The sequence below is a fragment of the Pseudorasbora parva genome, chromosome 12 (genome assembly GCF_024679245.1).
Source record: "Pseudorasbora parva isolate DD20220531a chromosome 12, ASM2467924v1, whole genome shotgun sequence".
In the NCBI taxonomy this organism is placed as follows: Eukaryota; Metazoa; Chordata; class Actinopteri; order Cypriniformes; family Gobionidae; genus Pseudorasbora; species Pseudorasbora parva.
Window position 1 is genome coordinate 33643327 of NC_090183.1, and position 16823 is coordinate 33660149.

The window sequence follows — 16823 nt, forward strand, 5'->3', positions numbered from 1 at the left end:
ATTTAGAAATGAGGTTTGAATAGAACAGTTTGAATAGAGAATCGTTAGTAATTATAATGCAGACAAAAGAATAATAATTGGAGCCATAACCAGTCCGCAGAAGTGTGAATGCCAGGGAGACAAACTGAATGGGGCAGTTTGCACCTCTAAACAATAGAGGCAATACAGCGACTGAAAGCTGAGAAGATGTGGCAATAAACATCAGTTGATATTTCAGCGATATCTGAAAATAAAATCACATGAAACGATCTTGTAAAACGTTTAATAAAATGCAGAGTTTTAGACTGATCATCTTCAGATCTGAAATATAACATGGTCAGACTTGTGGCTTTAGCTGTAGTGCATTTCTAGATTTCTCCAAGGCCCACTTCAATTTTATTTTCATAAAGATATATCATACAAATAAATTTCTAATAACTTTACAAAACTTTGAAGCTTATTATAGCTTTTTTTATTATAAAAAATATTATCATTTTGACTTTACAGTAAACTGCCAGGTGTCTGCTTTCAAATGAGACCATAATTATGCTTTTAGTGCAAAGGATTCACAAACTGTATTTGTTTTAGTCTGAGTATACATTTCTTAGGATTTTTTCAAAATTTAGAAATCAGCTTAACAGGTTAACTTAATAGTGGTCCCTCCTCATTGCGTCACCTTTCAACGTGTCATGTCCACGGTATACTCTTTTTTTTTCCTGCATAGAAACCATGGCGACAGTGAATCTCATAAACAAATGCAGAAGTTGTAGTTGTTGTTCTTTTATAGACTGGGTAAACCCAGCCCGTTCTGCCATCGATTCGATTTCGCCCTGCATCTCAGCCTGGAAACCTGTACGTTGATTTTTATTCCTTCTGTTATAATTTTGCGGGAGCCAATCACAGACTGGCTTATCCACCTGGCGCGCTATTGGCGGGTTTAACACGATGATAGATAGAGAAGCGATGGGTCATTGCCAGTTGATCACGCCTCTTGTGGTCTGATTGGTTGAAGGACTATCCAATTGCGTACAGAGTCATTTGAGTTATGCTTGTTCATCATGCCTCTTGTGCAGTAGAAAATGCAGGGCAGACCCCCCCAGACCTATGTTCAACCTTAAGTTCTTTTGCACAGTCATCATGGAACCCAATTATTAATTATCATTTGCAGCCGGTTCTATCAATGTTCTGTCAATGTGAATGAATGAAATGATCCAAGAAGAGTTTTGGACAAGAGGAGAAATAAAACGAGAATCAAATCGCCCATGTCTGTAATTTCTAATGTAAAAAATCCTCCTCAAATGAGTCCGACCTACCATATTTCGCCAAACACAGAGGTCCTGTGGTAATATTAGTCCCATTCGAATTGGGATCTCTGTGATTTGGTCAGGATTTGTCGGGGTTGTATATGATTTTTTCATGGAGTTGGTGTTTTGATAGTATTTTGGATGCTGGGTCGTATCACTATACACCACAACTATACAATTTGTAGAAAGAGAAAGCTGAAAACAAAAACAATGATTAAATGTAGATGGATGACACAAAACTGAGCTGCGTTATCCCACCATTTAATTCAACAAATTAAGTGACATGTAAGAGTAGTAATTTAGCATTAACATTGTTTCTAATTAGAATTAAATAAAATCATGTGCTCATATGTAACAAAACTGTATTTTAAGGGATGAACATCAAAGCAGCAGCTGTTTACCCCGTTGCTTGGTAACGATAGCGAGCAAGAAGGTGGCAAAATGAATAGCGTTGCTCACCTCACTTTTATATTTTTTTGAACCGTTGGTTTTGTTATCAAAGCGTCAGTACGTAATGGCACAGTACGTAATGGCGAATGTACTGCAAATTCTCTAAAGAACACTGAAGATGACCAGAAATGAGAACTACAGCTCTCTGCTTGCAGTATGTCCGTCACTCTTGTCAGGTAAATAAGGGAAACACACAAACACACATTTTTATCAAATCATATGTCATTAATAGTGGTTCACTTCTGAAATTTTGTACGATTGCGTTCACATCAGCAGCATAACGTAACCCGAGTTCACGTTAACCGAGCCCCAGACCACCTTTAGTGCACTGGAGTTCAGAAAATAGCTTTCCCAACATCCTAAAGAACCAAATTCTGACAAACCCGGGTGTGCACCAAGCTCTCAAGCATGAACATTAGCCATTATAGACATATTGATTAAAATCATAAACAATAAGTCAAACCTAACAGCCTAAATTATAAACAAATTTCCTCCAATAATCATAAGTCATCACATTAAGGTTGTTCGTTACCACGGAAAGTGAATGCTGCTACTTGTGTCCAGGAATGAACGCACTTGGCGGGTTCTGTTTTACTTTGAAAACTGAAAAGTTTTGTGTAAGCTTTCAAAATCCTAAAAAAAAAGTAAAATTAAATGATTTTGTTTTGCTGCAGATATACACTTTTCAGACTAATATGTTAATTTCAAGATACACCATTTTATTGCAATACTCTTTCTTTATTTTACTTAAAAGACTTGAAAACCCTTACTTAAACTTAAAACTTTACCTAAAAACCCCTTGTACACATTCCCAGTGTATTGTATATATATATATATATATATATATATATATATATATATATATATATATATATATATATATATATATATATATATATATATATATATATATATATATATATATATATACAGTGCCTTGTGAAAGTATTCGGCCCCCTTGAACTTTTCGACCTTTTGCAACATTTCAGGCTTCAAACATAAAGATATGAAACTGTAATTTTTTTGTGAAGAATCATGAAGTGGAATGACATTTATTGGATATTTCAAACTTTTTTAACAAATCAAAAACTGAAAAATTGGGCGTGCAAAATTATTCGGCCCCCTTGAGTTAATACTTTGTAGCGCCACCTTTTGATGTGATTACAGCTATATATATATATATATATATATATATATATATATATATATATATATATATATATATATATATATATATAGGTCCTTCTCAAAAAATTTGCATATTGTGATTCATATATTCTTTCATATATTTTAGATTCAGGATGCTTCGATAGCGGCCTTAAGCTCATCCAGAGTGTTGGGTCTTGCGTCTCTCAACAATATCCCACAGATTCTCTATGGGGTTCAGGTCAGGAGAGTTGGCAGGCCAGTTGAGCACAGTAATACCATGGTCAGTAAACCATTTACCAGTGGTTTTGGCACTGTGAGCAGGTGCCAGGTCATGCTGAAAAACGAAATCTTCATCTCCATAAAGCTTTTCAGCAGATGGAAGCATGAAGTGCTCTAAAATCTCCTTATAGCAAGCTGCATTGACCCTGCCCTTGATAAAACACAGTGGACCAACACCAGCAGCTGACATGGCACCCCAGACCATCACTGACTGTGGGTACTTGACACTGGACTTCAGGCATTTTGGCATTTCCTTCTCCCCAGTCTTCCTCCAGACTCTGGCACCTTGATTTCCGAATGACATGCAAAACTTGCTTTCATCCGAAAAAAGCACTTTGGACCACTGAGCAACAGTCCAGTGCTGCTTCTCTGTAGCCCAAAAGTGTCTTGACCTGGGGAATGCGGCACCTGTAGCCCATTTCCTGCACACGCCTGTGCACGGTGGCTCTGGATGTTTCTACTCCAGACTCAGTCCACTGCTTCCGCAGGTCACCCAAGGTCTGGAGTTGGTCCTTCTCCACAACATTCCTCAGGGTCCGGTCACCTCTTCTCATTGTGCAGTGTTTTTTGCCACACTTTTTCCTTCCCACAGACTTCCCACTGAGGTGCCTTGATACAGAACTCTGGGAACAGCCTATTCGTTCAGAAATTGTCTGAACGGGTGTCAATGATGGCCTTCTGGACAGCAGTTAGGTCGGCAGTCTTACCCATGATAGCACTTTTGAGTAATGAACCAGGCTGGGAGTTTTTAAAAGCCTCAGGAATCTTTTGCAGGTGTTTACAGTTAATTAATTGATTCAGATGATTAGGTTAATAGCTCATTTAGAGAACCTTTTCATGATATGCTAATTTTTTGAGATTTTGGGTTTTCATGAGCTGTATGCCAAAATCATCAGTTTTAAAACAATAAAAGACCTGAAATATTTCAGTTGGAGTGCAATGAATCTAAAATATATGAAAGTTAAATTTTTATCATTACATTATGGAAAATAATGAACTTTATCACAATATGCAAATTTTTTGAGAAGGACCTGTAATGTAATGTAATGTAAACGACTAGTATTTTCCAAGTCATCTAGCAGCAGCACTAACATTTAATCGACTAGTCGGCTATTCTTGCACATCCCTAGCTCAGTGTCACACAGTGTAAATGAAAACAGAAACAGGCTCATAGCTGATAATGCAGAGAAGCTTCTTTTCATCAAAAAGATCCTGTTTCTCACTTTTCCGAAAAGGCTGTATGGCTATATATGATAACGTATCATTTCAGTTTTTCTGCTACTATGTTACAGGTTACATTTATTTGAAATGGGAAGCATTGAATGTTAAAATGTCAGTAAAAATATCAATTTGTATTTACTTTGTTACAGTCAGAAAGTGAAAAACATCTGATGAAAATAAAACATTGTTTGAAAAACTCTAATGGTGTGATTAAGTACTCGTATCGGTACTTGGTATCGGCAAGTAGTAGCCTACCCAAATGTAAGCACTTACTTGGTCTGAAAAAAGTGGTATATGTGCATCCCTACTTTATTACATTACCTTGATTTGGCCATTAACATGATTTGTGAGTCCCATCAAATTGATTTCCATCTGCAGGGGAGATGAAGACAACTCATTCCATGGTCCTTCACAGCATTATCAAGCTACTCCTTTGTTATTGTTTTGAATATGCGACCTTAAGTTGTGAAAATTACATACTGTGCCTTTAACATTTTGCTAAGCTAATGGCACAACACTCTAATAAGCATAATAAATTCGGAAATATATAATATATTTTTAAATACACTGCATAGTTCTTAACCACAAAGTACTGTAAATGGCTTCATCCGAAAACTTAAAAAGGCTACTTTCAGAAGATGCATTCTAAGACAGGAAGGCATCAATGCATGTCTGAATTCAATAGTTAGCTTCACTTCCTGTCCCCTGAGATACCTTCATCTGATACATTTTTGAAGGTAGCATAGATGCATCCTTTGCTTCCTTTGATATCCCACAATCCTGTGTGTTCCATTCTGTGTCAGTTAAGCTTAAAAATGAAGATGACATTTGGATTTTCCAACATTTTCCACTTTTGATACCATTTCTAGCAAGAAATGAGTATTGTAGCAATTAAATATGTACTTAGTTATCATCAAAGCTCTCTCTATTTCATGCTGTACTTCATGAAGCCTCATTATGCTGCCTCAGAAGTCTGTCCGAAATCAGTTTTGTGAGGTACCTTTGTGCGTAACACCATTGCTTGATAGGGCCGCGAGGCAACAAATCAGCTGCCTAAGTTTTCAGACACAGCCCATGTCTGTCTTTGTGTAGTTCTTGCATGCATTGGACACACATAATGCTTTGTCCTTCGCCATTTTCCGTGATGTAAAAAAGTGAAACTAGAAATTATTAGTAATGAAAGGCCTCACTGATTGAACCTCTTACTCCCCAAAACTGTGAACTATGCAACTCTGACGCACATACTAACAAAAGACTATAATACATTTTCATAAATGACTCTATGAATTATGCTCCTTTGATACTATAAGGCTTCACAGATAAATAACTGATTGTCTGGAGTGCCCATCTTGCCTGCACAGTACAATATGGCACCTATTCTTCAGCATGATAGGCTAAAAGCCAATTTGTCTATTTACATAGATTTGTGACACTGTGGTAAATGATTTCATTCAACTCAATACTTTTCTTCACAGTGCATATTCTCTATGGGGCACACAAAGCCTATGTTCCCTTAGCATGAATGTTATTCATAAGGATTGGATGTGTTAGAAAAAGAACATGATGTTATTCTTGAATTTTAAATGGAAAACTTAATGAATTAATAAATCCTGGCTGCTAAACCCAGTGCTGGTGAGCAGAATAGGACAATGGGGTGGAGACAGCAATTGGAGCAGTCTTTCTGTTTATAAGCTGATAAGTCATGGACTGATGAGTCCATTCCTTAATTGTGAAGAAAACTCATTTTAGCCTCTGGCTGAAGAGGTGGGTTATTAATTGATCTTGTAATTAAAAAAACATGTTATACTTGTTGGGCGGATAAAGGTGCAAAACTATATAAATCATCCCTTCCTCCAAAGCGTCTTTGTAACATGTGATAAATTAATTATTGTTGGTTGGGAGATGTGCCAGTTAGTCATCCTGTACATCCACCCGAGACCAACATCAGTGGACTTTAAATTCAGACATGCTGTGATGTTATAAAAGCCATTAAGAGGAAAAATAATACAGTGGATTATCATGCAGTTTCAGTTAACCCACTAACCTCTGGCTTCAGTGTGATAATAGAAAATCCTTTTTCACTTCAGATTTGTTTTCCCCTTGAAAGATCAGGTTATACCAAGCCTAGATTTATCCCAACAATAAAAATATTATTCAATAGCAGTCTATTTTGAATTAGTCAAACTGCTTTTTCGTAAGTGTCAAATCTGTGCTTGAAAGAAAAATCACAAAGGCTTAACCCTAGGGAACCTTGTTTGGCATATATTGATGTATTCACTGATTTGTGAGGTGCTGTGTTCACAGGTATTCTCAAACATAATCTCTGCCTTGTCATTTTAATTTGCGTTTGTGATCAAGCCGCAACTGGCAAATTTGTCAAACAGTAAGCCCCGCAGCATCCATTTTTCATGCCAACTTTGCTATTTTCAGACCCTCCCATCTGGTACAAGCTTAGAAACTCACCAATGATTTACAGTTGCACTCTTTTGTTATGAAGCCTGTAAACGACTAGGATTGTAGGGCTTTTGTGGCTTTTACACTGTGATTTTGCATTAGTCAGTGGTGGTATGTGATTGGTATAAGGAGAGCTCCTTAAAAGACTAATGCAATTGTATCTTAGAAGCTGTGAATATGGGTTTAATAAAGATTTTTTTCTTCCATTGTGTGGATTATTACGTTAGGATTGGGGTCTGTGTTAACTCTCATATTTAACAGTATAGTTCACCCAAAAAATCAATATTTTGTCATCCCCCTCATGTCGTTACAAAGCTGCATAGCATATAATGACCATCAGTGGGCTCTAAAACAACATGATTGGACCATATTGACTCGCATTTTATGGTTAGTTGAATCATTCTTCAAAATATCTTCTTTTGTGTTCTGCAGAAGAAGTTTTAGAAGTTGTTCTGCAGAAGTTTTCATTTTTGGGTGAACTGTTCCTTTAATCCTTGATAAATAGTGTGCTTTATGTATTATAAACTGCACTTTTGTGGAAGGTTTTGTGTATGCGTATGCTGTGCTGATTCTTCTATTGTGGTTGTAAAAATTTTAAATGGTCTTTATTCAGAATCAATCAAATGAGATTTTTTTAAACAAATATAGTTTCCCCCCCCCCACCCCCAAAAAAAAGAAAAAAAAGAAAATGTATTCAGTAACTAGCTCATCACTGATACACACTCATTTTCTTCTATAAAATATATTTTAATGTTTGAAATTAGATGACTTGGATGAATTCTGTCCCTCCGGACCCTTTATCACTGCAGTATATGTGCTCAAACGATTTTAATTAATATGAAAAGTTGTGGTTGCAGTTGTGGCTAATGCTTTGTTTTCCTCCCTGGGTAGTTCTTGCTAATGCAGCTTTATAATGAACTGGATCATCCCTCAGTGAGGACAGATGCAGTGGTTTGTTAGATACGAGAAGTTAGCTGTGTGGATATATATCAGAGCCAGCTTCTCTTGTGCTATTAGGCAGCCTGCCAAGGCATGCCAATAGCTTACAATACAGCACAAATCTCAGTGATGAATGACACAGACAGATACATACCATATCTCACCCTCAGCAGATTTCAGCCGCTCTCAAATCTCTTTTTTATGTGCAAAACACATAAGCTGAATTAACTTAAAATCCACTTGTGTAACCTCCAATATGGAGGTGTTTTTTTTGCAAATTTGAAGCATGTACACACATAACAGACGCATAGATGTTTCTAGTAAATGCACTCTTGGATTCTCCCACGTTGGCTCTATATGCAGAGAATTTTTCTGATTCTGCCTCTGAATGCTGTATTATAGCATCCAAATCCATTTAAAGGAAGCTCACGCTGATTAACGGGCCAGAGAAGGTGTGAAACATTGCGACTACATCCAAACTGAAATGTCAGGTAGTGTGGCAAATATTTGAAGTGTACAGAGCTAGAGATTCTGTTTTCTATTAAAGACTGAACTTGCCATCAAAAATCCGGACACTTTCATACCACCTGACTGACACCTGATTTGAATTGCCGAAATCTTTTTCTCTGCAGAGACTGGTGGTTCTAAATATGCATTCGCATATTATGAATTGCTTTAGACACCAGATGTCAAGTTAGATGAATACATATATACATGCATGTATATTATATATATATGTATATGTATGTGTCTATATATATATATATATATATATATATATATATATATATATATATATATATATATATATATATATATATATATATATATATACACACACACACACACACACATACAAACACACACACACACACAAACACACACCGATCAGGCAGAACATTATGACCACTGACATAAAACTGAATATCTCTTCGTCACAGCACCTGTTAGTGGAATCACGTTTTCATTTGCATCATGTGGATGGCATCATGTGAAGCCAGCGGAGGCAGTGTGATGCTTTGGAAAATGTTTTTCTGGAAAACCTTGGGTCCTGCCATCTATATAGTCACCTTTATTTTTATATTGCTTTTTACAATGTCAGTTATTTCAAAGCAGCTTCACAGTGTTAACAGGAAAATAATGCAACAGAATTTGATTCAGCTGTACAGCTGCTCTGGATAAAAAAACAGTGATGCTATCCAGCTAATTTCAATTATCATAAAGTTTAAATCCAGGCATATCAGTAATGTAGTTGAAATGTAAGTGTCCCCAACTGAGAAAGGCAAAAGCCAAAGGGGACAGTGGCAAGGAACCAAAACTCTTTCAGGGCCAGAATGGAGAAAAAAACCTTGGGAGAAACCAGGCTCTGTCGGGGTGCCAGTTCTTCTCTGGCCGATGAACAAACAGTGTATTATTATAATCCTGCCAACATTACAGGTTAAGAAGTCATATTAGATCAATAGATATTCATAAGATTATTCAAAAGATTGGAGTCATCACGCTAGAGACGGGTTTAATGAAGATATCATGTTGATGCAGCATTCACGGGGGGAGTTCAATTGACACGCTCTGCAGACATTTCAGGGTTGCGTTGGTCATGTCCAGGCGCAGGTCCACCATCTGGTCTGGATACGGCCCAGATCCGGCTGACTCCAGTAAACCTCAGGATAAACAGAGAGACTAACATTAGCGTAGATGCCATTCTTCTTATGATGTAACAAGTACATTGGGTGTTATGGGAAGTGTTCCCGGTTCTGGCTGACCTAGTTAATACAGCCTAACAATAATTTCACTGATTTGAATAATAGGAATTGACAATGTTCTATGTGTATGCCATAGTGAAGAGATGAGTTGAGTTTTTATTCTAGATTTAAACTGACAGAGTGTGTCTGCTTCCCCAACAATGCTAGGAAGACGGTTCCAGAGTTTAGGTGCTTAATAGGAAAAGGATTGACCACCTGATTTTGATATTCTAGGTATTATCGACTGGCCAGAATTTTAAAACCACAATAGACGTGTTGGAGTATAATATGTTAAGAGCTCGCTCAAGTACTGGGGAGCTAAACCATTTAGTGCTTTGTAAGTAATAAGCAAGATTTTAAAATGTATGAATGTTTAATAGGGAGCCAGTGCAGTGTTGACAGAACCGGGCTAATATGGTCATACTTTCTGGATCTATTAAAAACTCGAGCTGCTGCGTTTTGGACCAGCTGGTTTGTTTATTAAGCGAGCAGGGCAACCACCAAGTAGAGCATTAAAATAATGTAGGCTTGATGTCATGAACACATGAACTAACTGCATTTTGAATTGAAAGCCATGTGCCTTAATTTAGATATATATTTTAAAATGCTGTTTTACAGATGCAAGAAAAGTGGCTTTCAATTGAAAGATTGGTATCAAAGAACACACCTAGGTGTTAGTATCCTAGGTTACTACTTATGGATTTTTTTGTTTCATTAAATTCATTAAGTTGCAGGAAATTACAAAAAAAAAAAAAAAGCAGCTATGCATTCTGTTAATCTTGTGAATTGGTAAGTTCTGTCAGGGCGTGAAGAAATATAGAGCTGAGTATCTAGCCTGACAAGCCAGACCCACATCAAGATGTTTGGTCTGGAAACTCACCATAGACAGGGCTCAATCCGAGGGGCGGGATAAACGGTTGTCTTTCAAACTCCCTCTGCACGTGATAGGATAGCGCTACACCAACCAGAGCAACGAAGGTGAAACAGAGCTTGTTGATAGATTAAACATTCACCGTATCCGGTCAGCAAAACTCCAAACACATCTTCCCTTTTTGAGAATGACTTCAGTGCCGTTCTTTGCTCTTTTCTCAGAGAAAAGCTTAAATCCAAGTCTTCCAGAGTCGCCGTCAAAGACAAATCCAGAGTCGCGGTCAAATTCGAAAGACCGCCATTTGCAGTTTCTGTGTTTACTAGAAGCACGCAAACGCAACTCGGCCGTCGTCATTATGGCCCCGCCCACCGACTCTATACACGATGTGATTGGCCCGGCAAGAGTTAAGCGAATACAGCTCAGAAGGGTATTGAGAGTTGCTAGACAGATTAAAGTGCCAACATAATTCTTGAGTCTATTCAAAAGAATGTTGTGGTTGAAAGTATTGAATGCAGCGCTAAGATCAAGTAACACTAATAGAGAAATACAACCACGATTGGATGATAAGAGTAAATCATTTGTAACATGGATGAGAGCAGTCTCAGTACTATAATATACATAAGCATGTATTATATGTAATATAAGTAATAAAGAAATGGGGTTTAACTTACGAGTCGGTGTACAAAGTATCCCATATTGATGCATTTGTAACCAGTAGGATCTTCAGTTAACTGTTTACTGTACAGTTACTGAAGCTAAGATGATTTCCAACATTCGTTTTATCTGGTTATTGTTGTATTTATTTTATTTATTTTGTAATGTATATTCCACTCCCATATCTATTGAATCCTTTTTATAAAGGGTTGTTTTGCCCTGTATAAAACACAAAAAAACTTTTTACCTCTTACCTGTTAAAATTAGTGTTCAGGCAGATGTAAAGATACTTAATAGCGTAGAAATGAGCATGAAAGTTAATTTTAACTCTGAGAATCTTCTCTATCCACTTAATGTTCTCACCTTTTTTACCCCTCACCCATTTGCATCCATGTTTTTTTTTTTTAATTAGCAAATTCTGTTTTATGTGCCCACTTTTCACTATATCTAACTCAACCACCCTTCCTCTTCTTTTCTTTGAAAGTCATGTTTCACTACGACATACATCAGATTGCAGGAGTAAAATGGGTTTCAAACTGAATTTTTATTTTAAATTCTCTGTATTCTTAGCCTTGTCCTTTCTGCACTCATATATTATGGGCTCAACAGTCATTTGTCCTCACCTTTGTCATCAGCAATGTGTTCTTTTAATCTCTGATTTTATGTTATCCTTATATCTTATGCTAGTATGGTTCTGTGATGTTCAAGTTATGTAATGCTCCCTAGGCAGTTTCATGGGCTGATGCCTGTACTGTAAATGCATGATCCAGCCAAAGCACAAGATTCATCCGTTGCCACTTTTTTGGATCAGACAGACTTCTCTTCCACCATATGCCAAAACTCTGCATTCAAGCAGTGTTGATGTGTCACACAGCTATTTTCATACCTTCCCAAGAGATTGTGCAGTGAAGAAATGATGAGCATCACAGAACAAATCTCAACACAGTGATTATAGTGATGGATATCCATATTCTTTATACACGATTCTCACAGCCATGAAAACCTGAATATTTTAACATTTTGATTTTTTAGTGAATATTATTTAATTCAAGCCATTGATACCAAACATACAAATAGGATTCCCTGTTGAAAAATAATTATCTAATATCAAGGTCATGGAACAGTCATGGAGTTTTCTTTTTAATTATTATTATTATTTTTACATGTAATACTATGCGTTTTTTTTAAACCTTCAGTGACTAATGTCCCTCACATTGAGTCATTAACTGTAAAAATAGTGAGATAATATAAATTATTATTTCTTGGACAGTGTTGGGAAGCTCATGGCTTCATATTTGTTCATTTATTTGCCATATCTGTGTGATGTAACTATGGAGCCCAAAGTCTAAGAACATCATTCTAAAAAATCACTTTACTGTTCTCACCACAATAGTGGAAATTTCTTTTCAGCCCTCAGATAACATGAAATGTATATAACACAGAAGGCCTGCAGAACTTCATACCTTCAACTGTGGGGCTATAGAAGAGAATGTCAAAAATTCAATCAGGAAAAAATAGTCTGAACACAGACCTCAATAACTTGCAGGTGATTTTCAAAGAACGAGTTGCCTGGAATATAAATGTCCCCCACTCAAATTCAGACATAGCAAGTAATTTAACGCTAGCTAGAAAGACATAAGTGGATCACCTGCTTGAAGGGAGTTATTTTCGTATTTTTTTTATATCGTGTTCAACTCAGTATTCTGTACAGGCCTGCTTTATTTGTGTGTATATTAAGTATGGTGTTATTTCTTTCACAGCCTTTTTCTATATGTCCTTTTGAGTTTGAACACATGTCATTCTTGTACCTTACTCTGTTTACTCATGCTATAAGAAATAACATACAATGAAGATTTATCTATGATAAACAATGATTTTTTTTTTCTTTGAGAGAGGTAGTTGCTCCTTGACTAGATGAAAAATAAAAATTCAGCCTGTAGTTAAAGCTCGCTCACCGACGCTGCTAGAGAGATTTACACTGCATTTGTGAACATGAAAGGACCCTCATTTTACATGCACATATTCAGAGAACCTTCCTCAGCTCCCCAGCCTTTGAACAGCCATTAAACAATTTATCACTGGGCTGTTAATTTCTTTTCTCTAACCCTTGGGACGGATAGTATTTCTCAGCATTGCACCCACAAGATTTACACATGTTGACCACTCTAAATCTTGCTTCTAATTCATTTCTGCCTCTTTCACATGACTGTAAAATGAAAACTTTGCATTTTCGAAGGCTTTTCCTCTCAGTCTTAGAGGGTTAGTTTATTCAAGTTAAGTTTGATTATGTGTGTTCACTCTCGTCCTAAATCATGTTGGTTTTTATTTTCTTTCTGTAGTTCCTCCAGCAATCCATGAGATGAAAAGTCACGGGGTTCGACCCGGTCAGATTGCCCTGCTGAGATGTGAGGCAGCAGCTGTCCCCACTCCAGTCTTTGAGTGGTACAAGGGAGAGAAAAGGTAAAACCAAGAGTGATAGATGATAAAAGCATTCATTTCATTAGCTTAGCTGTACACTGATCATTTATCATACATTATGCATGGTAAGTGAGTTTATTTGTGATTCAGAATGCTCACTACAGAGATGAATCATTTTGGTCAAGTCCACTTTTTGTGGCCTTTGTAAAACGATGTAATATTTTTATCAGCATTCATTTGCAACTACATTTGTTGAATCCACAGAATAATTACAGTACAATCAAATTGTACACCAATTTTGAGAATTTTGCCTAAGGTTTAATCACTGAAAGTTCATCTAAAGCTGAATTACGGGCTTTAGTAGTATTAGTTTAATAGCTATGGATCTGCAGCTTATCAAATATTACAAAGTGTCTTATTAAAGAGTCTTAATTTCGAAAGATAGTAACTCTTGGCACAGCATAAGCTCATGAAAATCACTTTTGCAACGCATTTTTTAACTTTTAATTAAAGTCATACACTTCTGGCAAAAAATAACTTTCTGAAAGAGCTCGAAAGCAAACTGTACCATTTGAGCAATACGAAAAGATATCTTGACTGATCAGTTAGCGTTATGTATTATTTTCAGAGTTGGTATAAATATATTAACAATTTATTAGTCTTAAGTGTTTTTGAAGGGCACAATTTATTTTTCATGATGACTCTCCAGAAGGATATCCTAGTGTTTAGAAGACTTTGAAGGAATAGTTTTAGGTATGCTTTGGTTCTGTGAAAATGAAAATCAGATTCATCTTTAACTCTTCAGTTGTCATGACACTCAGTATGCTTCTAGTTTTTTGTCAACTGTGCGCAGGTAAAAGCGCATAACGTGACTTTCTCTTTTTGTAGTATAATGATGGCTACAGAGAGTAAAGTAGATGTAAGGGAGATAAAACCAATCACAATTCAATATGCAAATTAATGCAAGAAAGAATGCCAATTGCAATTAAGTATGCAAATATTAATCACTGTCAGTACACTGAAAAACACTGGCACACTGCTAACTATTCAAATTTATTGTCGTTTGGACCTTTTTATGGAAATTATACTTTTGTCATTTTCTGTGAACATTTTGTATGTTTTTTTAACTGTAGATGTATTTTCTACATCTCCAATTCTTTCATAGTTTTTCAGATTTTAATTTAACATTTCACAGAGTATACTTATAAATAAAATAAAAATTACCTTCTGAAATTACCTACAAAATTGTTTTGTAGTCTAGCTGAATAAATAGCAGAAAACTGTGTAGATGAATAACAAATATTTGAGGAATGATTGACGACAGATGATTCACTATAACATTTGCTTGTTTAAAAATAGCCAAATCAATAAAATGTGATTGAATGTGATGATGAAATGAGAAAATAAATCGGAGGTTTTCTCAAAAAAAAGCATCTAATATTATTTCTTAAGTCTACTTCTGAGCTCACAATTTTTATGCAGTCAGGGTAAACAAAAAAATGGGTACAAACCTACAGTATATTAGAAAAGATCTCTTATACTGTCTTAACCCTACATTTTAATTATATGTTTGTATAACCTCATCACTAGTAAAGAGCATTCCGAGTCTTCGTACCAATCAGTGTTGACTCAAGTGGTGGTTCTTGAATTTAAATACCAAATTACCCCATTACCCGTCATTTACCCACTCTTGCTGAGTACGATCTGAATCAGCAGTTCACACTGTGCTAATTGTAATTATAGGCTTCACTCGATTTATTCAAATTGCAAAGGAGGCTTATTGGCATTGGGTCTGTACTCTGCTTAATCTAAGGCTTTACATTGAACATTGTTGCTAAAATATCTGTTTTGCTGTATCTTTCTGAATGTGCAGACTCAATGCTTTACTAACGACAGTGAAGTGCAGGAAAACAGTGAAAGATAAACCATTCAAGTAATGTTGAAGAAACCAACACGAATGATGCAGAGAAATCATTCTCTTTGTGTGTGGGGGGAGGGAGGGGCATGTTTTTGTGACATGTGAGGACACAAATGTGTAATGACATGGGTATGACACAGGTATTACAAGGAGAGGGTGAAATAGGAGAACGTTGGCCATGTCCCCACTTTTCAAAATGCTTATAAATCATACAGGATGAGGTTGTCTTAGAAAGTAAAAATTAGGTTTATTATTTGTGAGTTTTAGTCTGTGTGTGTGCGTGCGTGCGTGCGCGCGCGTGTGCGTGCGTGTGTGTGTGTGTGTGTGTTAAGAATATCATAAAAAGTAATCATATCATATCTTTATAAAGTACATATACAGGGGCAATAAACATTATGTGAACCCCTTGCAGAATCTGTGAAAATGTGAATAACAGCCAATTATCAGGGCCTATTATATCCTGTCAATCAAAAGGGGAAAACATGTCAAACTGTGTCTACATCCGAAAAAGCATACTTTCTTACTATATAGTAGGCGAAAACATTGTGACAAAAATGTCTGAATTCCCAGTACTCATAAAAGAGGATGCAAAAAGTACCCGGATTTGTGAATGGCAGTCAAGCAATGCAACTGACACTGGTAGGTCACATGATAATAACAACATGATGAATAGGATGTCCGGATTAATACTACACACATTCATAATAGATAGAACATACATTTTTAGTGGTCGAGAAGTAATTAGTTATTCAAAATAATTAAATATCTTGTATTAAATGTACAGTTGTCAATTTAAATGCAAAAATAATGCATTTTTTAAATAAAATTGTGCAGATTTTTATGAAAGCTATTTTATGTCCAACTGAGATGTATATAAACATTTCAGGTCTTATTTGAGTGAATAATATCAAAAAAATGAATAGCAGTTTAATATAATGGAGCTGTCGTTGATTTAAACCTTTAAAGGGGGGGGGGGGGGGTGAAATGCTGTTTCATGCATACTGAGCTTTTTACACTGTTAAAGACTTGGATTCCCATCCTAAACATAGACAAAGTTTCAAAAACTAATGTTGGACGTTTGATGGAGCATTTTTGTGTTAAAAATACTCCTACCGGTTTCTCTCAATTTTCTGAGACTTTTTTTCGAGTATGGCTCGACTTGACGTCGATAGAGCGGTAGGTCCTTGTATGGGCTGTACGGGCTCTTCCCCCAATAGGGTGCGCACGCGCATGACTAGAGCGAGAGAGGAAATGCACGGCCATAAACACTCGCTCAGGTGCAGATCCAGTCGTCGTTATAGTCTGCGCCGCACTCCACTTTATTCCTATGGGTAACATCAAGTGGCTTCAACGCTTCAGCACAGCATTCCGGGAAGGCAGCGCTGCATTTAAACCGATTTGAACACAGAAATGACGGGAAGCTTCACAACATCGCTTCAGTCGCG

At 36.5% G+C, this 16823-nt stretch overlaps 1 protein-coding gene across 4 annotated transcripts in view; it reads left to right on the plus strand.

Moving 5' to 3' along the window:
• negr1 (neuronal growth regulator 1) overlaps positions 1-16823 on the plus strand; it is a 186493-nt gene that overhangs the window by 93932 nt on the left and 75738 nt on the right. For all 4 annotated transcript variants that reach the window (XM_067459925.1, XM_067459926.1, XM_067459929.1 and 1 more), the window contains exon 5: positions 13382-13502. In XM_067459925.1, coding sequence (XP_067316026.1) covers positions 13382-13502 — 121 coding nt within the window. The remainder of the gene's footprint in view (positions 1-13381; positions 13503-16823) is intronic.